We start from the raw sequence: 24120 nt of genomic DNA, 5'->3' as shown, positions 1-24120 counted from the left end.
TACTCCTTTAGTATTTTAACTTTTATGTTTGGTTCTAGTGTTCCTTTGTATAGAGTTGGTAAGTTTCAGACTTGTTGCAACACCACAATCACTCACAAACACATTTTGGTCGTATCTCCAATAAATATAGTTGATCAGGCTATATTTATCCCAGATATGATTACATAGCAACTCAGGTTTGACCGTAGTGTCCAACTCATCCAAATACTTTTATGTAGTTTCTTATTGTGATACTGTTTCTGGTATGTATGCATTTTTGTATACTTCTTATAAAATACTTATATTTTATAAGTATATTTTTATTCAAAGCACTTCGACCCCTTTGTATCTATAGTTGTATATCTTACATGGTTTAATATAATTATTTCACTATAAAGAATGCTCTGATACCAATCTGTCACACCCCAAACCAGAACGAAGGAAACGTTCGGGGGTGGAGGACGTCATGTACAGTATCACAACAATTGTATAATAGTAATCAAAGTAACAACAACCATTGCATTGATAATAAAGTGTTTACAATGAGTTTGTATCATTGTTTGTATAACACCAAAATATATAGCAAAAACTATAAACGAAACACCATGAATGCTACGTCTTCTCAAAAACCTATAGTGGACCTATCTACTAGTTCCCTGAGAATACAAGTGGTTTTGAAAGTGTATCAACATTTAAGTTGGTGAGTTCATAAGTATGTTTTTGTGATGGAAAGCTTGTCTTTGTTTTTTGAAAACGTTAGTGTGTTCCTCCAGAAAATCCAATATTTTCTTTAGTAAATGAAATGTAGCCTTAGGCGTTAAGACCAAAATTTAAGTATATCATGATTTTTTCTTTAAATTGTAATGCCATAGTCTTATTAATAAATAAAAGTATATCATGATTTTTTCTTTAAATTGTATGTTGTACTACTGTACTTTGTACTAGAGAGTAGTGTATCATAGTAGTGTTTGTATGAAAATCTTTTATATGAATGCCCTGTAATCCACCGGCTATAGTGTAAAATAGCGTGTTGTAGTTTCATTATTTAACACAAAACTCTTGAAGTAGTGTTAATCCCGTAAACAATGTTTTAGTTGATACTATTGTGAGTTTCATATAAACATGCTAAAATGACTAGTGGCCTCTACGACGTTCTTCAGGCGTCAGAATGTTATAACATTTGTCACCCCAGGCCTGTCGGCCTAGCTGTTGCAAGCAGCTCAGGTGCGAGATTGTTAGTCCCGTATAGATCTATACATAAATTCACACTCTCCCTCCAAGAGACTCTGGTTATAATTTATAGGACTTGAACTTGTACCTTGATGGGTACAACGAAGTAGCGCCTCACAACCCTGTATTAACTAGTTCACGTGTAGTGTTATAGTGTTCTCTTGTACTTGAAAACTCTATGTATTACCTTGTAGTAGTGTACTTTGTAATGTAAAATAATTATACTTAAGTAATTATTTAGTAGTGTATCCTTGAATTAGTGAAATTGAGTAGTGTTCCATAAACTATACCTATTTTAGTTTATATACTTGTTTCTGTATAGTATTCTTAAGCTTGTAAAATAGTGTAGTGTTTCCCAAACTATACCTATTATAGTTTAAATGTATGTTCTTGTTTCATTTATTGAACTTAGCAAAATAGCGTAGTGGTTCACAAACTATATCAATTATAGTTTAAATGTATGTTCTGTAATGAACTGAAACCTTTGCAATTTTACAGTGTGTATAAAACGGTAGTAAGAGATTCGTGAAAAAAAATACCCTTTTGCTTGACATGTTACAAAAGGGTTAAAAGTATATATATAAATATATTTTGATAAAATGCAGCGATAAATCGGTTTGAAACAATTGCAAATGGTTTGGAAACGGTTTGAAATTGCTTGAATATTAACACAAGAGTCCTTGTGTTTTACTTGTATCCCCCCCCCCCCCCACCAAAAAAAACATTGAAAAATAGTGAAAACATAGGGGTATGAACTGACCTCGAATGTAATTTCGTGTTTGGATAGCGAAACTGTAGAGACGATCCTCGGGTTAGAACTCGCATGCGTAGTCATGTCCTAATAATAATTATACAAGATATCGTATTTAAATTAATAAGATATTAATTTAAATAATATATAATAAATTAAATAATAAATAAAATGTTAGACAACACTTAATTATGTAAGAAATACTTACAAATATTATTTGGAATTATTTGAAATGTTGCTAAGTGTTTTCGTTATGTTGGGGGGGGGGGGGGGGGGTCGGTGTATTCTTGGTGAAATTATGAAGAGTTGAAGATGTGATGGATGTTCTTGAGGATCTTAGGAAGATTTGAAGGATTTCGGTTGAAGATTTGAAGATTTCGTATGATACTTAAGAGGATTCTGATAACTTTTGAGAGCAAAATGGGAGTGTTTACGATTGAGAAATTGAGAAATGAATTGAGTTCACGGCTAAACACACATATATAGGGATGGTTTTTGGTCCTAATGGGCCTAAACCTTTGGGTTTTCAGTCCGACACTTCCATAAAGGAAGTGTTTATGGTCTTAAAGTCAAAGGGAAAAGAGTTTGCAGTCAAGACATTTAAAAAGCAAGAGTTTTCGGTCAAAGTCAAATGGTAAAGGGTTTTCGGCAAAGCTTCATTCTAGAAAAGGGGTTTTCGGTTGAGTGGGCTTTAATCCCAAATCTTTAAAATTCTTATATAAGAAAAAATATTACTATTTGTATAGGTTGAAACTGGTATAATATTTGTATAGGTTGAAACAAGCACCCAAATAATGGCATCAAAAGTTGACGAGGTTATTTTATCTTCTAATTTTAAGTTAAACTAATGTGACAAATATGTTTATAGTGCATTCAATGATGCTACAGGTGCAAGAGTGATCATTTGCTTATATGTAGATGATGTGTTGATTTTTGGTACTAACCAAGAACAAGTAAATAAAAAAAAAATGGTATCATCTAAGTTTTCAATGAAAGATTTGGGAGATGCAGATGTAATTCTTGGTATAAGAATTAAAAGGTGAAAAAATGGTTGGTGATGACTCAAAGTCACTATGTTAAGAAAATTATCAACGATTTGATTTTAGTGATTGTTCTCCTATGAGTACTCTCATGGATTCAAGTGTACAATTAATGCATAGCAATGGCATTCCTATTTTACAATTAGAATATTCAAATGCTATTGGTAGTATGATGTATGCAACGATAAGTACCAGGTTAGATATTGTTTATGCAGTGGGAAAGGTGAGCAAGTACATTAGTAATCCTAGTGCTCAACATTAGCAAGCGGTTAATAGAGTGTTAATTATCTCAAGGGAACCATGGATTATGGATTGAGTTACTTTGGAAGTCCTTCAGTCTTAGAAGGTCTTCGGATGCAAGTTGAATAACCAACACGGAGGACCATTCCTCAACAACTGGTTGGGTATTTTTTTTTCTTGTGGGTGGTGCCATTTCTTGGGATTCTAAGAAGAAATATTCCATTACAAACTCAACAATTGAATATGAGTTTGTTGTGTTAGTTGCTGCTGGTAAAGAAGTAGAATGGTTGAGAAATTTAGTCTATGAGATTCCTTTGTAGTCAAAGCACCTATATATATCCTTTGTGATAATGCAACCGCTTTGGCTAAGGTTTACAACTAGGTTTATAATGGAAAATCTACACACTTATGTTTTAGACATAGTATGATTAAAGAACTAATCATGAATGGTGTGATTTTGGTAGAGTTTGCGAAATCACAACAAAATTTTGCATATCACTTGACTAAAGGTCTGACAAAAGACTTAGTGAACAGATCTGCTATAGGGATGGGATTAGAGTCCATTTAATTCTATAATGGTGAGACCCATAATTCCCTTATAATATGATATTAGGAGTTGAATTCAATGTGGAAAGCTCACACTTATACATTGGAACACATGAAGTATACATCTCAGGTATGTGTTCGATTCTACAAGTTAGTCAGGCTGAACTTTAACTTCTAAATAATTCCTTCGATAAAATGTATAAGCAGAAACCTGAAGTAAATGAATTATCTATGTGATTTTGAAGTCTGGTTGCATTTTAAGAGGTTGGGGACTTGGCCTTGATTAGGGATGAGCAGTTTGTCCCTAATCCCGAACCTGTACCAGTACCATACCGGAATCGGTACCGAATTGTACCGAATTTAAAAATATGGGATGGTACACGGTACTCCAAATACATGAAATTCAGGATTCAATACCGCGGGTACCAGTGCTAGTACCGAAAACGGGTACCATTCCTGATACCAATACCAATGATGTTAATTCGGTTCAGTACTAAGGATTGAATTTTGATCAAATTTGGTTTTGGGGAAATAGGGAATGATACGGGTCGGTACCGGTTCCATCTCATGTTCATCCCTAGCCTTGATACAATCATGAGAGGATTAGGACACACATCTTTATAATAGTGTCAAGTTATATTTCACTAGAATGTTTAATAAACTAGTATGTATTTTACTTTTAGGTATTCAGTTGGGTTGAAGTGTTTAATTCTTAGAACACCCTGATTCTTGAGTATTTGAATTATTTGATACTAAAATGGGAATTCAAGCGTTTCGATATTTTCATTTATGTACTGATTTGGTTTGTTTAGACAATTTTATGTTAGTTCATGGGTTACACTAAAATAGAGGAGGATTGTTGGTGATTTTAGTGTCACCTAGCATTTTATGTAATTGGAACTACATGTGAGCTAAGGGGCTTATCGTTGGTACTCTATATTATATGTTTGATGAATGCGTATTGCATGCATATATACGATCGAAATATAATCCGGTACGACATAAACGTAAGGTTCGAGGCAACACCCCAAAAGGTCTTCGAAAATTTGAATTGGTTACATTATGGAAAATCCGAATTCTAGTGGGTAATTATGGTAAAATTGGCAAATCACGTCAGTTTTGATAACCATTAATTATGTCATTAATTTCGATATTTGTATAACTAATTTAGAAGATTTACCATAATCTGTCAAATATAAATACGACTCTTCTATTGAGCCACAGATAGAACTTTTCTCAGGTCTTCTTCTTCTATACGAACTTAGAACCTACTGACGATTTGGCTTGTGTCTATGTGTCTAGATACACAAGTGTCTTTTTGGATTATCCTAAACTGGATTTTCTGTAACTCAGACAGAGGGTGGAAATATCAGTTCAGAAAGTGAAGTTACACGATCCAAGAGAAATTCGGTTCTCCACCATCAACCTACTCAAATATCCTCCAATAAAACGTAGTTGTTAGCTGGAAGCAGGAAGCGGGTAGCAGGTACCTTATAGCATGTAGCTGGTAGCGGGTAGTTAATAATTGGAAATTGTAGATTTTATTTGCTATATGAATGTTTGTCAAAAATAGTTGGAAGCTTTTGAAATATGTAAAATTACATAAAAGGACAATTGTTTAAAAAAATATATGTAAATATATTTTTAAGGTCAATTATAGAAATTGATTACAAAAGCTCGATAGCGTTTTGTTAAATGCTACATGAGGTAGCTTTTAGATTTGGAGCGTTTTGTTTAAACTAAAAGTTAAACGTCCGTACTACCAAACCAAGCTTTTTGTTTAAACTAGAGCATTTTTTTTTTAAAAAAAAAAAAAAAAAAAAAAAGATAAAAGCTAGAAGCTCTCAAACGCTTTCAAAAGCTCCATGTCAAACACGTTATTCATCTATTATGCACTTTTAATTGTAAGACTAAGCTCTGATACCACTCATGGAATTTGTAGGTTACAAGTTCAATGTACATGCGTAAAAATCACTTAAAACACTTAAGGGTACATGCAACCTAAAGGATCTATGTCTTTAGACATTAATAGCAACATATTATGAAACTACAAGACCCTATGCTATAATTGAAATTTACAAGTTAGGTTACATACCATTGATATTGTTATAGCAAACAATATCCTTGATTCCCTTGTTGATCTTCAGAAAGCTAATGCCAAAAATATGGCTGCCTCTAATGGCTGACACCTAACCCCCTAGAAACCCTAGAATGAATGGGAAAGAGGAGAGACGAGGGCCTTTTCGTTCTCTACCTTCTAGGTATGAGAAGCCGCGAAACCTTGGTTCCCAAGGGTCTTATTTATAGTCTAGGTAACCTGCAGATGAATCTATATTTGAATAATTAAATAACAGATTTAATCTCAATTAAAATCATTTTCTTATTTGCCACCAGAAGGCTTCGGAAAATCCTAAAGAGGCTCCAAAAACCATCGATATCATAGACCTTTTTAGAATTGTCTCTTTTGTTCAACTATTAAATAATTACGATCCATCCCTTACATCTTTAATTAATTTCAATTAACAAAAAAATTAATTCTAAATTAATTCTGATTAATTCTTAATTAATTTTTATAATTTCTAGTTAATTTATTATTCACCGCTTATAATTTATTTTCTTTTTCTCCAAATATCATTCTATATCATTTTTAACTCTTAAGACAACAAAAAAAAAAAAAAAAAAACATTTAATTTCTATTCCATAAAATTATACCAATTTAATTTTTTTTGACCAATTTAATATGACTTTAAACCCTTATTCCAACAAAAACACTTATATGCCATATAAAGGCCACGTGGCAATTTGCAACCGAAAACCGGTTGAAGTAGCTACTTAGTTAGTGACAAATTTGGAAGTTCAATGACTTGGATAACGAAATGATTACATTTTGTAACTAGGATAATCATTTAAGTCGAAAATCATATTTTGGTCATTTTAGTCTAAAACCGGATTTGGTTTATAGCTAATTTCAACACTGTTTTTAGCCCAGTTTTTTTTTCAGGACCGGTTTCAGTGTTGAAGTTTTTTGCTAACTACATATCAAATGCAACAATGGATATCACTCGCAAGTTAAAGCTTCAAACACCACCAATCTATGTTAGATCAACTCTAACCAATTTGAACAATCACCACAATAACAATATACGCCAACCAACAATAATCTTTTTTACAACCCTTTTTCTCCCCTAACATCAAAACATATATCATAATACCTAATCCCACATTTCACAAACTATTCCAGCAAAACCACCATTATTGCTTTCACAATAGCATCCATTCCCCCATCTCAAAATCAAAATCCAAATCCAAATCCAACCATCAATAAATTCAAGCATTAATCTCCGAATTACACTGTTGCTCCCTACTGCAACTCCTCCTCCCCCAAAACATACTCGAACAGCTAGTCTTCTCCACCCTCAGTGGGCCCAACTTCCCTTCCTCACCTGAATTTGTCCGCTGAGGTGGCGACCCATTCCCCGCCACGTCATCTCTCGTCTCGGAAGACGGACATGTCCCTTCATTACACGTACACAACGGAATCGCAACCGAAGGAAACGGGCTGCAAGTAACCGGACAGAACAATTCCGGTGAAACAGAAGCAACGCGGTTCTTGCTAATCTCAGGGGTATTTTCGTCCGGTTCTCGTGGATGAAGCATGCATGGAGTACAAAACCCTAATGAAAGATGAAGTTTCATCCCCTTTGATGGAGACCCCGGTAACCGAGAAAATGAAATAATCCCATGCCGACACAGTGGACACGGAATCGACCCCGGTGGGCCCAGTTGTTCAGATGGGTTATTGCTTGTTGAACAAAGGTAAAGCGCACATCTCACACATAATTCATGCCTACAACCTGAAAAAAAAAATTAATAATAATAAATAACTGTTCGAATCTTGAAATACAAAAACTTCAAAAAAGTAAAAAAAAAAACCTTCAGCAGCTACTGTGCAAGATCTTTCCAAACAAACAGCACAAATGTCGGTGTCATCAGAGAGAGTTGATGAGGATTGCAAACCACATTCTCTGCAAAAATTGTTACCATTTTTAATTCTTGAAATATATTTTTTGTATGTAATTAAATTGAGTAATTAAGTAATTAGAATACCTAGCTATGTTAAGTACACTCATGAGAGGTAAAGATAGATAATTAGATGGAGGGAAAATGGGAATTGCCAGGTCAGAATTTGGTGCTAGTAATGGTTCGAGCCAATGTCGGCCCCACATTCTTGCAACATCAAGAGGAAGCCATCTGAATTAAATAGCATAAAGATTTTCCATCAACATATTCAATTTAAAAAAAAAAAAAAAAAAAAAAAGAATAGTAAAAAGCGTTAAAAACAAGAAAATGACAAAAGTACCCGTTGCAGTTTAGTGTCAAACGACTTGCACCTCTTGCGAGTAGAATCTGAAACATTTCAGAGATATGAATAAACATACTATTTTTAGAAATATGTCATCAAGATTATAAATGTATGTTTACCTGACAACATTTTAAGTTTCCACCACAAGCAGCATAATGCAAAGGAGTGCTTCCAGCTCCTGTAGGACAATGTAAGAAAAGGGTACAAATGGAAAGGATAAGAATTATTTAAGATCTTGAAGAAGTGTTTTTATTACCTATCAAATCCATTGATGTTCCATAATGGAAAGTCACAGATGAGAGATTTGCATGTAGATCAAGAAGCAGCTGCACACAATCAGCATAACCATTTAATGCAGCCATGTGAAGAGCTGTTATACCACCATCAGCTGCTTTATTTACAAATTTCACAAGTGCACTACAACATGACAAAAAGATTACACTATTTAATCACTGATTGAAACTCAGGTGTTCATGAATACAGATAGGAAAATGTATAACCTTTGATCATATTTGTTTTTGGGAGCTGCATCACTGTTTGGTTGTGTATCTATAGATTCAAAGGGAGCACTGGGGACAAAATCAGCTACAACAAGTCTTATGCAACGTACATGTCCATTCACAGCTGCAAAATGGAGAGCTGTTCTCCCACTAAGATAATCGGCCCTTGTGACCTAAATAGATTAATATAATGCATGAATTACAAACACAATCAAATATGTAAGATTATGAACTTTGGATCTATAGAATTAAGTCACTTACATTGCATCTAAAGAGAAGAAGGGTTTGAACAACTTCCCAGTGGCCATAGCGACAAGCTTGCATCAAGGCAGTCTTCAGATTACACAAATACAAAACAAATTAATCAAAATTGATATCAAAATTAACTTATCGGACAGCAATGGTTCCTACAATTTACATTTAGGGTTTAAGACCTTGAATTCAACGACTTGGAAGCAAAATTGGGTCGTTTTGAACTAAACCAGCTTAAATTTGCATACAAAAGGTCCAGTGAGAAACAATCTTAACATTTTTTTTTGTTGGAATCGTCAAATACACTAGCAAACACGAAATTGAGCTGATCTTCTGAAAGATCGCGTTAATGGTGTCCCTTTATGTAAGTTATGTGCATACAAAATATAACTAGAGTAAAATATGGATCGAAATCAAGGTTGTTACCTGGCCACAATAATTCCTAGAATTAACATCAGCTCCGTTATCAAGCAACAATGCAACAATCTACAAATTAAAAAGAGGCAAAACCTGTAAGAATTACAGACAAGCAAACAAACAACGGATCAAAAATGAAAAAGGGAATGGAAAGAGGAAGAGAGAATCTAATTGTACGTCGTTGTGGCCTTTTGCGGCGGCGAAATGAAGAGGAGAATTAAGGCCTCCAAAGGTTGAGTATTTAGCGAGACAAGGGTTACAATCAAGCAACATCTTAGCCTCGACGAAATCCCCATCTCTAGCCGCCGACACCAACCTTTCTCCCGAAGCGGAGCAGCCAAAGGAGTTGCCCATTGCTTTCCGATTTCTGTGAAGACTTATGGATCGGAAATCAGAACTCAGAAAGGGTTATATAATGGAAATGGTTGTGGGGTTTAACTTGTGCGATTAGAAATTAGGTCAACTGTCAGTATGTTAGACAGACTTCAAAAATCAGGGGAATTTGTGAAGCATCAATAATCCAAAATAGATGATGACAAATTGGCAAATGACAAAGAGGGTTTGAAGGGTGAGGGTTTCGTTTGTCTGAAAACTCGGATCAGATGGACTTTGGTATTTGACCAGATTCGTGTATGCAGCCCTCATGTCTCAAATATCACCATGAATACTCCTTCTATGGCTCATTCATTACTACCTAATATTTTTGACTTTTCTCATTACTTTTTTATAATAAAATTCAAAGGGGGTGTTAATGTGGTATCACAAGAAAGGCATATCTACTATAAAATGTATAAACTATAAAAAGGGTCCGGTCCCTTCATATAAAATTCGCTAAAAACAAAAACAATATTAGACAATTTGGATTATATTTTTGTAGTTCATGATTGTTAGATACCGAGATATTTTGAAGATACGCACCTTTAATATATCTTATATTGGTATACCAAACAATGGTGCGGGTTTTGATGATGGATCCAATCCAAATCGGTAAAAATTATAAATGTTTGGATCTTATTTTTCTATTCATTTACCGTAAATAATTCGTACTCGTTAACCCTCTTAATAAAAGGGTTGCATATTGATCATTACCTAGTTGTTCTCTTTGTAATTCACCTCGTATAAGTATTGGAATTATAGTCTATAATCTCCTAGCTTGTTTATTTAAATTTCAAATCCAATGCCAAGATTTAAGGGTGAGCATTACTCGAACCGGTTCTAGTACAGGATCGGTTTTAGAGATTATGTGGACAGTGGACCGGACCTTGTGACACATATCAATGTCGTATCAGTTTTCCAGTTTTTGGACCCGTTGGGCCGGTACAACATTTATTGTGTATGGTACAAGTCGTTGAAGTACTAGAGAAAAACTTTCAGTTTTGATATCTCGAATCTATGTGATTGTAACTCATTCAATATTGAACCAAAAATGATATAATTACAACCTAAGCTAAAGTACAGAATCTAAACTGCATGATGAAAAATATATCATGTCAATTCGATTTCAAACGAATTAAACATGCATCTTTTAAAATTTTCATAGATTACAAATTAAAGTTGAAAAGCTAAAATCTTTTAGCTTGTATATCCAACTTTGGAGGACTATAACTCCTTGAATATGAAACAACATCTGATGAATCCAGCCTAAGCTCAATTACAAAGTAGAGAACTAATGTTAAAAACAATGTTCTGTCAATCCAACTTTAAACGAATGAGATTACATGTTTTAAAATTTTCCCATATTACACATAAAAAGCTGAAAAGCTAACAAAACTTTCAACTTTGATACTACGACATTAGGGAATTGTAACTCATTCAATATGGAATAAAAATTGATGAAATTACAGCCTAAACTCAATTACACACTAAAAACATATAGGTTTAGTAAGATTTAAGGAAGTAGGAATCAAACATGTAGTGTACAATCGGTACCGGTCTGGTGTCGGTCCTTGTCCATCAAGCCTTTGGGTAGTGACTCGGACTTCCAGGTCCCAATCAAACAAGAACAGACAAGTAAACTATCATCACAAACCTCGACCTGAGCTACCTAACATTCTAGAATGCTAACACTACATAGCCCTACATAACTAACTATGTGACTCCCGACTGAGATCACATGAATAGAACCCTATGCTTAGATGATGAACCCGACACACAACTTTTGAGATCAAGCAACCACGCACGAACTTCCTTATCTTGAGCATTCATATTGATGATTGGAATCTAGTCGAAATCTTCCATCACGAAGTCTCTATACTCCCTCACTTAGAGTATGCAAACAATGTAGCTGACATGAAACTAAACCTCTCGAACTGAACAAAACGAAAATCAACCAAACCCTACCCCTAAGAAATAAACAAAATTGGGATAATATAATCCTTCAAACCTTCCAGCTTGACCCCGAAACCTTTATCAAACAAGAACAGATAGAGAGACCAAGTTGAAAGTTATGAGTCTATGTCACCCCATCTTACAGTCTACCAAGACCTAAAGCACCTTTAATGAAACGCATGCATGAGACAACAATCAACTTGAATAAGTACTTCAAAAAGAAAATTCAAATCATAAACACAACATAAGATAAATCGAAACATACATATACTCATCATAGTTGTTGCTCTCTAATCCTCTGCAACAAACTGGTTGGATTTCTCCTCAACCCTAGGCACCTTGACACTCCCCTAACGCCCATCTGGCAACTGCCAAGCCAACGGTACAGGATCCTGCACTGCACTGGCCACGAGAAAGAGACAATTAGCCTTGATGTGGCCCACTTGCTTGCAATAGAAACAAAAACATGCATTGTGCATGCAATCTTTGCTGAAACATCCCTCCTCGCCACATTTACGGCATACAAACGATTGATACACCCTATAATGAAACTTTCCACACTTACCACACCCGGAACTCCCATGCTCTAATGATCCTGATCTCGAGTCAGCAGGCTTGAACTGCTTGTCCGTCGATTGTGACTACACAAAAACCGATCCCTCCTCTTCTGTCACACCCCGAAACAGGACGGCTGAAACGTTCAGGACCGTATGACGTCATTGTATAGTATCATAACAATTGAATATAATTGGACTTAGCAACCCACACAACATACATTAAGAGATACAAACTTACATTGTTTACATAGTGTATTTGCTCAAAGTTTACACAACATTAACTGAAAAGTAACAATTCCAAAGTGCAACAAAATTCAGTTCCCAATGACTTAAGTACCTGCTTATTGGTAACCTGAGAATACAAGTCATTTTGAAAATCGTCAACAATGAATGTTGGTGAGTTCATAAGCATTTTTGTATGGAAACGGTTTGTATCTGATTTGTTCAAAAAGTATTGTATGTTTCTAGAAAATCTAATATATTTTCTACATTAGTGAATTATATGTCTTATACCAAAAATAGAAAATGTATGCATGTATGTTTCTTTGTATTTTCCCAGAAAATCCAATATTTTCTGATGTATGAAAAAACATAGTCTTAAAACCCTAAGACCGATATAGTGATAATAGTGTACTGAAAAATAGTATGTAGTTTTATAATTTATAAAACCAGTGGAGTGTAAGTTTCCCATAAACCAAAATAGTGTTGTTAATCCCTATGTGAGTCATTATAACCATGTTTAACATGACTACATGTCTGTTGCAACGTTCTTCAGGCGTCGGAAATAGGTAAGACAGTTGTCACCCTAGACTGGCCCCATCTAGCTGTAGCGAACAGCTCAGGTGTGGGGCTGTCAATCCCCGTATAGATCTATACACAATTATCTCGCTCTCCCTCCAGGAGACTCTGGTTATAATTACAGGACTTAGAGTGTATGCTAGGTGGTACAGTGAAGATAGTGTCTCACTAGAGCATTAACGGATTTACATGAACTTCGACTCCCTTTTTAGTATATAATAGAATGACTTCAATAGTGTAAAATTCATGATAGGAGTTTTATGACACGCATTTTACAGGTTTCATAACATGCAGTTTAGCACACGTGTTTTTTAGCAGTTTCATATTACACGTTTTATGACATGTTTTCTGTGACGCACAAAATTTTCTATCAACAGTTTGGCTTATAATCTCTTTTGCGAAAACTAGTTATAAACTTTATATATGAAAATAATAACAACTATGTCTAGTAGTAAGCATAACAACAAATTATTGGGTTTTAACCACTCAAAAATAGTGATGACAAGTTTGCGACTATTTTACTAATAAAAATTATTTTTACTAAAAATGTCAAACTTTGTAGTTTGTGTTAACACCTTTGTACTATTTTGAAAGTTTTTGAAACACAAAATATTTTATTTTGGTTCGACTTTAACAAGTCACAATTTTATATAACTAACATATGATAAAAAAAACCTTTTTACTTAAGGATTTGTTCCATTTTTCAATACATAACTATGACGCATGCAAATATCCAATGGATAAACTTATTCTAGCATATATGAAGCTTGTAAATCATGATTTTATGGTGTTTTAGAATGAGGTATTCGACATCATAAGCAAAATCTTTACATAAACATGTTGGTGTATGCAAATACCCAATGGGTAAACGAAGCTTGACTTGTATCCCCCCCCCCCCAACCCCCCGAAAAGTATGAAAAACACGAAAACATGGGGGTATAAAGCTCCCCTTGTTGATTTCGTGAATTGTAGGAAGGAGAAGAAAGAAGTTGTTGAGCCTATCCTTGCACAAGCTTGAGGTCTTCTCGAAAATACGAGTGGTCTAAGGATTATTCACACAAAAATGGAGGTGTAAATGTGAAGAACTTAACAACTAAAAAGGACAAACTAGTAACAAAAGTCAAGTATTGCTTACCAAATGTCCTAGAACTCGACTTGTTGTTGTCTAGCATGAAGGATTTAAATGAACTTTTGGGAGAGAAAACAATGTTTGAAGTAGGAATGGAGTGGCAAGAGTGGGACAACCCACTCTCGGCCGAAACCTCTAACTAGAGGGGAGAGATGGTATTGGTCATTACTTGTTGGTCTCATTGATGCATAGTATGGATACTTGATAGTTAATTAGGAGTCAAGCATGGTTGTTTGCTAGATATAAGGATGCAAAGTCATGAGGTGTCACCACTTTTACCATTTCATTTTTTTTTAAACTCCAACTGAATTCTTTATTTAGAGGAAGGGTTTTTGGTTTTTAGGGTGGCTGAAAACACCTCTTCATGAGGTTTTCGGTCCTTATGGTGTGGGTTCTTGGGTTCGCTATGGCCCAATGTGGTTTTTGATCTTTGTTGGCCCAATTCAAGAGTTTTTGGTCAAAGGGAGGCCCAAAGGAAAGGTTTCCTATCCAATAAGGCCCAAAAGAGGAGTTTTCAGTTTTTAGAGTGTGATTGTGGGCTTTGGGGCTTAATTTGGCCCAATAAGGGTTTTCGGTCCAATAGGGTAATTGGGCTGAGAACTCTAAGTACAAGCCTATAAATTTATTTTGTTTAGCTATTGGATCTAACTTGGGCTTACAAGAGGCAATTTCGACTTGATTCTAAATTTATACACATATGAATTCATATAACATTGTAGTTTGAAGTTCACTAATTTGATGCAGCAAGGTTACATGGAGGAAATTGTGTTGTACAAGCTTCACAACCTCAACCCTAAATTGGTAGCTGTGACATCTTCCCTCTGAATCTCTAACTCGATCTCCCTCTTCCTGACATTCGACTGCAGCTCATATGAATTCATATAACTTGTTGTTGTCGAAATTGAAGGATTTAAATGAACTTTTGAGATAGAAAACAACGTTTGAAGTAGGAGTGGAGTGGCGAGAGTGGGACAACCCTCTCTCAGCCGAAACCTCTAACTAGAGGGGAGAGATGGTCTTGGTCATTACTTGTTGGTCTCATGGATTCATAGTATGGATACCTGATAGTTAATTAGGAGTCATGCATGGTTGTTTGCTAGATATAAGGATGCAAAGTCATGAGGTGTCACCACTTTTACCATTTCTTTTTCTTTTTTTTTTAAAACTCCAACTGAATTCTTTATTTAGAGGAAGGGTTTTCGGTTTTTAGGGTGGACGAAAACACCTCTTCATGAGGTTTTCGGTCCTTGTGGTGTGGCTTTCGGGTTCGCTATGACCCAATGTGGTTTTTGATCCAACAGTTGAAGTCCCTTCTCCTCACCCACAGGTTTATCAAGATCTAATCGATTATTATCTTGAATTTGCTCAACCCCAATTGTAATGACCCAATTTTCACGTCCAAAAATTTAGTTTTAAAACATTAATTTAGAAAACGTTAATAAATAAAAACATTGTTTGATCAAACTACATCACAACATAAACCATGTTCAAAAGTCAAGTCATACAACCAATCGAAACATCAGAGTATAAATCCCAGAGAAATCTAATAAATGTGGAAACCCGTGTGTGTGCATGATGTGCCGCTACCGAGCCAGCTCCTTCCCCTTCGATGAAGAGGTACCTGAAACCAAAACTGTAAACTGTAAGCACAAAGCTTAATGAGTTCCCCCATCATACCACATACCATACAATACATATCATACATACTGACAGGCTATTCTGGAGTGCCTGACTACCCGGTACGGCCATTCTCGGGTGCCGACTACCTGTGCGGCCATTCTGGGGTATCGTCCTACCCGTGTCAAGCCATTCTGGGGTGCTGACCTACCCATGTCGAGCTATTTTGGGGTGCTGACTACCCTTCGGTTCTAACAACCGAACCTCGGGGACTATTTCACCCCCTACTACTACCATCGCATATATCATAACACAAACGTAATATCAGACATATCTGGGGTGTCTGACTACCCTTCGGTCCTAACAACCGAATTCTACTACTATCACATACAACATATCATGCTAACATATAACATATCAGGTAGTAGCAAACCTAGATGATATCACAAAGACAATCATCTAACATACAACTCCTACTGGTGGGCCGGTATTGTGGCCTTAGACCCACCGCTACTGGAAGGCAACTCACCTCGTAGTAGCTGCTGATCTTCGTGGGAATAGTCTGACTGCTGCTGCTGCTCCGGAAATCCTCCGGCTGTAATTCCCACCAAACACTTTGTCAAAAACTGCTAACTGACCTTTGGGTAAAATGACCATTTTACCCCTGATCATGCCCTAAGTCAAAGTCAGAGTCAACTCCCAGTTGACCCGACTCGCCGAGTCCATGACCAAACGACTGACCTGAATTCTGTTTCTACACGTCGAATTAGGTGTCGACTCGACGAGTTCTCCTTCCAAACTGATGTTCAAGTCTTTCATCCTACTCGCCGAGTTGTATGAACAACTCGCCGAGTTCATCTTCATCCGATGAACAAGTTATACTGTGACTCGCCGAGTTGTATGAACAATTCGCCGAGTCTGATCTTGATCTAAGGAGATTGCCTTGAACTCGCTGAGTCTGGGCATCGACTCGCTGAGTTCCACTATGGGTGAGTTTTGGCTTCCAACTCATCGAGTCCCTCCTGGACTCACCACACAACTCGACATAGCAAAAAGGGGACAAACTCGGAGACTCGCGACTAGACTCGCCGAGTCAGATGAGCGACTCGCCAAGTCCGCTCCATGCAAGAGCCATAAATGCGATTTTGCTCGAATCCAGTCCATGCCATTCGTAGATCTGGGCTCCTAGAGCATGAATAACACGTAAAGTTTCCAACTTTACGTGTAAATATCCATCTATGGGGTTTTTAGGGTTCAAAATGCACTAGAAGAGTAGATCTAAGGTTTTCATGCAATATGGGTTCATAAAGGTAGTAGATCTGAGCTCTTGGAGCTCAACCATGCTTAGATCTAGAGGCCAATCAACTTATTTCGAAATATGATGCACATACAAGCTTGGAAATGAGTCATGAAGGACTTTAATGGGGCCATAAGCATGGAGACAAGGGGGAAAACGAGCCATACCTTAGAGATCACTCTGAAATAGCTCACAAGTGCTTGACCTCCTCCTCTTCTTCTTGATCTCCTTCCCTACTCACTCCAATCTTGAATAGTACACACCAAAAGGCTTCAAATCCACAAAACAAGGCTTAGAACGAGGTATATGGCTCTGAGGGTGAATGGGGGCTGGCTTGGGGGAGGAAAGGGGGATTAAATAGGGTGCAAACCCCTGAAACTTAGGGTTTCATCCAACAGCGGTGACTCGCCGAGTCCAGGATATGGACTCGCCGAGTCGCCAACTTAAACGTGTCCAGGGTCCCATCCCTACTCGGCGAGTCGGACCTATGACTCGCCGAGTCGGACCTATGACTCGCCAAGTCCAAGGCTTAAAATGGAAAATACTCAATTAAGATTTACATACCAAGAACCAGGTGCTACAAATCTCCCCCACTTATTTTAGACTTCGTCCTCGAAGTCTGTTGCTCGATCCTGGAACAGCTCGGGGTAATGCTCCATCATTTCATCCACCGGCTCCCAAGTCCACTCCGAACCCTTGCGGTGCTGCCATTGCACCTTCACTAACTCCACCCTTTTGTTTCTCAAATCCTTCGACTTCCTATCGAGGATTGCGACTGGGCGCTCATTGTAATTCAGGCTGTCGTCAACCTGAATATCCTCCAACAGCACTACTGCTGAATCATCCACTAAGCACTTCCGCAGCTGAGAGACATGGAAAGTGCTGTGGATCTGGCTGAGCTCGACTGACAGATCCAATCTATACGCCACCTTGCCCACCCGGGCTACAACCCTGAACGGTCCGATAAATCTCGGGCCCAACTTGCCCCGCTTCCTGAATCGAATGACGCCTTTCCAAGGCGACACCTTCAGGAGAACCATATCCCTAACTTGGAACTCCAAGTCGGATCGATGCTTGTCGGCGTAACTTTTCTGCGGACTCTAAGCAGTCTGAAGCCTGCTCCGAACCTGTTGGATCCTCTTGGTCGTCTCGTGCACCACCTCGGTGCTCCCCATGACCCTCTGGCCAACTTCACCCCAGCATATCGGGGTCCTGCACCTCCGTCCGTACAGCATCTCGAATGGGGGATGGTCAATACTCGCGTGGTAGCTGTTGTTGTATGAGAACTCAGCCAAGGGAAGATAGGTATCCCAGCTACCACCGAAATCTAACACACCTGCCCGCAACATATCCTCCAAAGTCTGGATGGTCCGTTCGCTCTGACCATCCGTCTGCGGGTGAAAGGCGGTGCTAAAATGCAAATGAGTGCCCAACTCGTCATGAAACTTCTTCCAAAATCTGGAAGTGAATCGCACATCTTGGTCTGATATCACTGACACTGGCACCCCGTGCCGCGCTACTATCTCCCTGATGTAGATATCGGCCAACTTTTCAGTCGAGATGCTCTCCTGGATCGGAATAAAATGGGCGCTCTTGGTCAATCGATCCACGATCACCCAAATCGAATCTACTCCGCGCGCAGTCCTGGGAATCTTTGTGATAAAATCCATCGTGATGTCCTCCCATTTCCACAACGGGATGTCCAACGGCTGCATCTTCCCATGCGGTCTTTGATGTTCAGCCTTAACCTTCCTGCAGGTCAAGCACCGCTCGACGTACCATGCCACATCCCGCTTCATGCAGGGCCACCAATAATCTAGACGAAGATCCCTATACATCCTCGTCGCCCTGGGATGAATAGAGTGTTGGATTAGTGTCTAAGTCCATAACTATTTTGGTATGTACTTGACCCGATGGTGCATGGTCCTTTTGGGTTGCCTTCACCAAAGCAACTTGATTGGAGAAATGAATAAAGAGAGAGAGGATAATATGATTTATTAATATGTTATAAGAATAATATATTAAAGGAGAAATCATATTTGTTTAATTAATATTGGTCAATAATTAATTAAGAATTAGTTTTGTGATCAAATGTAATTAATTAAACTAGAGGGGCTTATTTGTAATTATGTGATAGTTACAAAATAAGGTAAGGATTATCTTATTTATATGGTGGACGAATTTAAGGTTGGAAAGCCTTAGAATTTGAGTATGATAAGGATTCAAGGATTATCTTATTGGTTGCTTAATGGATAATCAACTAGATAAGGATAATGACTGAAACCCTATCTCAACACCTATATAAACACCCCTAGGGTCATGAATTCGTGTATCCCTTCCCAAGAGTTCCTAGATACGAATTCTAACCTCTTACTTCTCTCTTTATACTTTCTCCATTTGCTTATGGTGTTTGTGAGCCATTAGAGGAGTGACACTTGTGACTCTAAGCCTTCCAAAGTCAATTCAAGGAGGAATTAGGATTGTTATTTCTACATAACAATCAAGGTATGATCTTAAACCTAATTACATATTAATATGATTACTTGTATGCTAGAATTAGGGTTTATAGTCTTGGATTCAGAGCATGTACAATAGAGAAACCTAGATCCAAGCATTAGGGTTTGTATGAGCACATAGGATGTCTTATGACTTAAACCCATCAGTGGTATCAGAGCCTAGCTTGGTTTCAATTGTATTGATGCATTGTATAACTAAAAAATTCGATTTTTTGGATTGTGGAGGCTGGACTCGCCGAGTCCATGGCTGAACTCGCCGAGTCCATGCAGACTCTACGAGTCCATGCCTGACTCGACGAGTCAACTCGTCAGATAATGCTTATCTCGGGATTTGTTGCTGTTTTTGCATATGGATAGTTACCTTATCATGTTAGATCAATATAAATTCGATTTTATGATATATATGACTATATTCTTGATCTAATTAAAGATAATTATCAATTAACAAGATAATTGTTTCCTTATAAGATAATTGATTAATTATTTTGAGTAAATTGATAAATTGTTTTGCAAGAAATCATTAAATAAATCAAATATGGATAATTATGTGATTAAATGTTAATTTAAAATTATTTGTTATTTGATCCTTGTTGTTATGAAAGGTTTCATATTTTCCCCTTTAGGTTTTATAGTTTAAATTTGAACCCAAAAGTTTTGGAGTTTTGAAATTTAAATAGTTAAAACCCTAATGTTTTGAAATGTTTCAAAACTTGCCATCAAGTTTTGGAATTTAAAAGTTGATTAAAAGTTTAATTAATAATGTTAAATTCTAAAACCCTAGTAAAGTTTTGAAAAGTTCAAATCACACCCTTATGGTTTTATTAATTAATTAAGGAGTATAATTAAAAGAGATTTTAATAAATCCATAAAGGTTTAGGTTAACCTTTTAATTGAATTAAAAGTGTAATTGTTAAAGTTAACCATATAATATTTTAAAAGTATAAAATACACCCTATACTATATATAAGATTAAAAATCTAACATTATATATATGTATGAGTAAAAGTCAGTCTTACCGTTAGTAGGCCTCATTCACGAAGTTGGTCTATAAGGGGTGTTTAAGGAAATTGCCTATAAAATGGCGATTGAATGGGTATCCACTCTTACCCACCGCACTCTTGACTAGTGGAGGGTCGTTATCCGAATGGGTAGGATAGGACGAAACCTTCCATTATAAGTATAATGAAATACAAAGTAACTAAATGTTTTTCAAATTCCCAATCTTAGTTACTTAGGCAAAAGTGAATTGATGCAATTCCATGAAATTACACTTTGTGCCCTTGCGAAGATGTTAGTGGAGCGTGTGTGGTTTACCGGCACACTAAATGGTTCTAAGCAAAGGTAGCAAAGGGTGACTCAATGTTTGTCATAGTTCGGTGGAGCGTGTGTGGTTTACCGGCACATCGAATAGGTGATTGTAACATGTGAGGGCACCATGTAGTTTGCATGGTTATTCACACCCGCTTTGTGATCCTCGGCATCCCAGTCACAAACAAGAGGGGCATATCGAGATTTAAACATGCCATTGAAATGTTCAATGAATCTCAAAGGATCTAGGAGTTTTCATAGATTTAAAACCTAAATTTCTTTTTCGTTTTTCATGGTGGAAACTAGTGAATCGTCATTCACTTACCTTCAAATGTTCTGCAATTTGGGTTACGACATCCCTCTCCCGAGTTGTAGGATATTGTGTTGGGTCCTAGCCTTGGAATTTCATTTGGGTGAATTTACCAAGGACTCAATCAATCAACTAACTTGAATTCGTTTTTTCTCCCGATGTCAAAGTTCGACAACTATGGTCTTCTCAATCCCGTGGAACAAGCATTCCACATGAAGATGATATTCCACGATTCGATCGAGGAACAAGAAATCATGCTTCACTTCCTCCTCCTCCTCCAATTATTCTCCCTAACCCACAAGATTGTAAAATTGAAAAGTTCAATATCACTCAAGCCCTTTTGGCAAGTAAACATAAAGAGGGCAAGTCGGTGTGTGCACACGTCTTAGGGATGAAGTCACACATTGATAGGTTAAGAATGATGGGATCCAATGTCGTTGAAGAGATGGCTGTTGATTGGGTTCTTCAGTCACTTCCTAACTCGTATAGTGAGTTCGTAAGAGAGTACTATATGATGAACCACGACATGACACTTATAGATCTCACCTACATGCTTATTGCTGTTGAATCAACAATGGTTTGGCGCAATAGAAAAGCAAAGTTGATTGGTGAATCTGCCTTCAAGACCTCTATGGATATAGACAATGGCAATGAAAGACATGCAATGATCGAAAAGTTTGATCATAAGAGAAAGGCGATGTCTGAAGTAGTTCCATGTGTTGTTCCAAAAGAGTCAATTTGCTTTTATTGCCAAGAGAAGGGGCATTGGAGATGAAGTTGCCCTATTTACCTAAGAGATCTAAGAGATGGGAGAGTCAAAAGTATGACTATGCTTTAGGTAAGAATCCACTATCTAACTCCATTAAGTTCCTATTCATTGATTCTTAATACATGATGTGATAAGATTGCATTTGAATGTTTTGAAGGATCGATGAAAAGAAAGGAAGCTTGATAAGAGAGCAAGATGAATCTAATCACAAGAGATGGATCTCGATCTCATGGACTTGAAGATTGGATTTTGAGCTTAGATAGTTATGATAGAATTGTTAGAAATTTTCTTTTTACATAGTTTTCAATAGATTGTGCATTGTAAGGACAAGTGCTTTTCCGCTGCTTTTATAAATAAAATAAATTTTGTTTGACTTATTTATTTATTTGTTTACTTCCTTGCAATGAAATCGTTATGTGAAAATTGATGTTTGCATATTTCTACAACGAATGAATATGATTCTTAGTTATGTTATTTATGGAAATGTCAAGAATTTACCAAATAGGGAGAGTTTCTCATCACCCAAGTTTCAATTGGACAGAAACTTGGAATCATGCAACGTGGATGCACGATGAATGAGAAATTTCGTATTTGGAAATTGGACTAATTCATTAACAAAGTGTCAAGTGAAGGACTAGGAGATCGAGTACACAAAGTTGTGTGTTGATCAAGTTCACCATAAGAGTAACAAAGATATTCGTCATGATTTACTAAAGGCTTAGTAAATATGATCACACTTACAAGATTAAGTGTAATTTTGAATTGATTAAATGGTTTAGATCAATAGCAAAACGAATAAGAAGAATCGAGTAGGCAGAAAGATAAGAGTTTCTCCATTCTAAGAAGAAGGGAGAGTAGCTTTTATGCTTTATGATAGGTCTTAATGATTAAGAACCATATCTCAATTGATCCTCTAATGAGTCTTGGTACAATTGTATGTCCAAGGAGAGGAATCAAAGATTGAAGAAATGGTCAAATCAAGAAGTAAATCATACTTCGTTCCAAAACAAGTCTTAAAGTCAAGATTGTGACATTGAGTGAATAGTATTAAGAAGGTTTATAACATTCATCAATTGTGGAAAGTTGTGATGTCTTGGATAAGACAAAGACCAACTAAGACCAAAATTATGAAGTGTTTTGTTTTGATATAAGCTACACTAACTTTTGAATATTTGTTTATCAAAAAAAATGTTTTGATAAGAGAATCGTATATGTCAAGGAGTCAGTGGGAGTCTTAATAGTCTTGAAAAGTTTCAAGAACAAATCAAATAAGCCTTATCGATCATCACTAGCAAACGAGTTGAGGTTTACAACCTATCGTGAAGACATTATTTTGTTTCTGTGCCAATCCAATCGAGTTAATTATGCATGTGAGTCCTATGAGTTCTCATTTTAATGCATAAAAGGCAAGGACCTTGATCAATGGAAAGTACATTGATAGGAAAAGGTGAGCTACTTAACTACTTGGAAGACGTGGTGGGCAGCTGTGCTACCATAAGGCAAGAAATCAAGATTAACAAAGTTCGATCCATATGAGTTTGAATTTGTCGTAAACTTTGGTTTTTAACAAATTTACATGGATAGGAACACATACACTGTTTAAATCTAAGTGTCATAAGATTTCCTCCTTCATGAAAATGATTGTGAGAAAATGCTTTCACTAAGAAAGATTTTAAAAGATAGTGATTGTAAAATTGCATTCTCAAATTCGATCATGGTTACGGCATCCCTTTCCATAATTTGAATTGTGAGGTTTGGCAATTAGTCTTAATTGTTAAGACACACATATGAACTATCTAAGGCAAAAGTGTATAAGTTCAAGAAGCCTTGATAAAAGATTATCAAAGCACTAAGTATTAGAAACATGAACTTAAGAAATTCAATAAGTATTGTTTTTCTGAAAGTTAAGATGTTTATGAATACATGTCGAAGCTAGTGGGAGTATAAGTGTTATGTTTTATAATAATCATCATGATAGTGGGAGCATAAATGTTATGATTGTATGATTATTAAGGAAAGTATTGCAAGTTGGCAATATTAATTATAGAAAACAAGAGTCATTCTTTGCAAAGTTGTAAGGATGGAATAGTTGTTTTGCTATAATTAAGGGAGAGAATATTATGCTTCATTTCAAATCTAAAGGATTAGGTTGTGAAATGTTAATGAATTTAGT

General features: G+C 36.5%; 1 protein-coding gene across 1 annotated transcript; it reads right to left on the bottom strand.

The window, feature by feature from the left end:
- Positions 1–6855: 6855 nt before the first annotated feature.
- Positions 6856–10013, bottom strand: LOC145011363 (E3 ubiquitin-protein ligase XBAT33). The gene is made up of 10 exons (XM_078970068.1): positions 9496–10013; positions 9328–9387; positions 8911–8982; positions 8650–8822; positions 8406–8566; positions 8269–8327; positions 8147–8193; positions 7894–8037; positions 7720–7811; positions 6856–7640 (listed from the first exon to the last, which is right to left on the bottom strand). Exons 1-10 carry the CDS (start codon positions 9670–9672, stop codon positions 7114–7116), a joined length of 1512 nt encoding a protein of 503 aa, XP_078826194.1. The 5' UTR covers positions 9673–10013; the 3' UTR covers positions 6856–7113.
- Positions 10014–24120: the final 14107 nt, after the last annotated feature.

This window comes from Lactuca saligna, chromosome 8 (genome assembly GCF_052625555.1).
Source record: "Lactuca saligna cultivar CGN05327 chromosome 8, ASM5262555v1, whole genome shotgun sequence".
NCBI lineage: Eukaryota > Viridiplantae > Streptophyta > Magnoliopsida > Asterales > Asteraceae > Lactuca > Lactuca saligna.
This window is presented reverse-complemented; position numbering and strand designations above follow the sequence as displayed.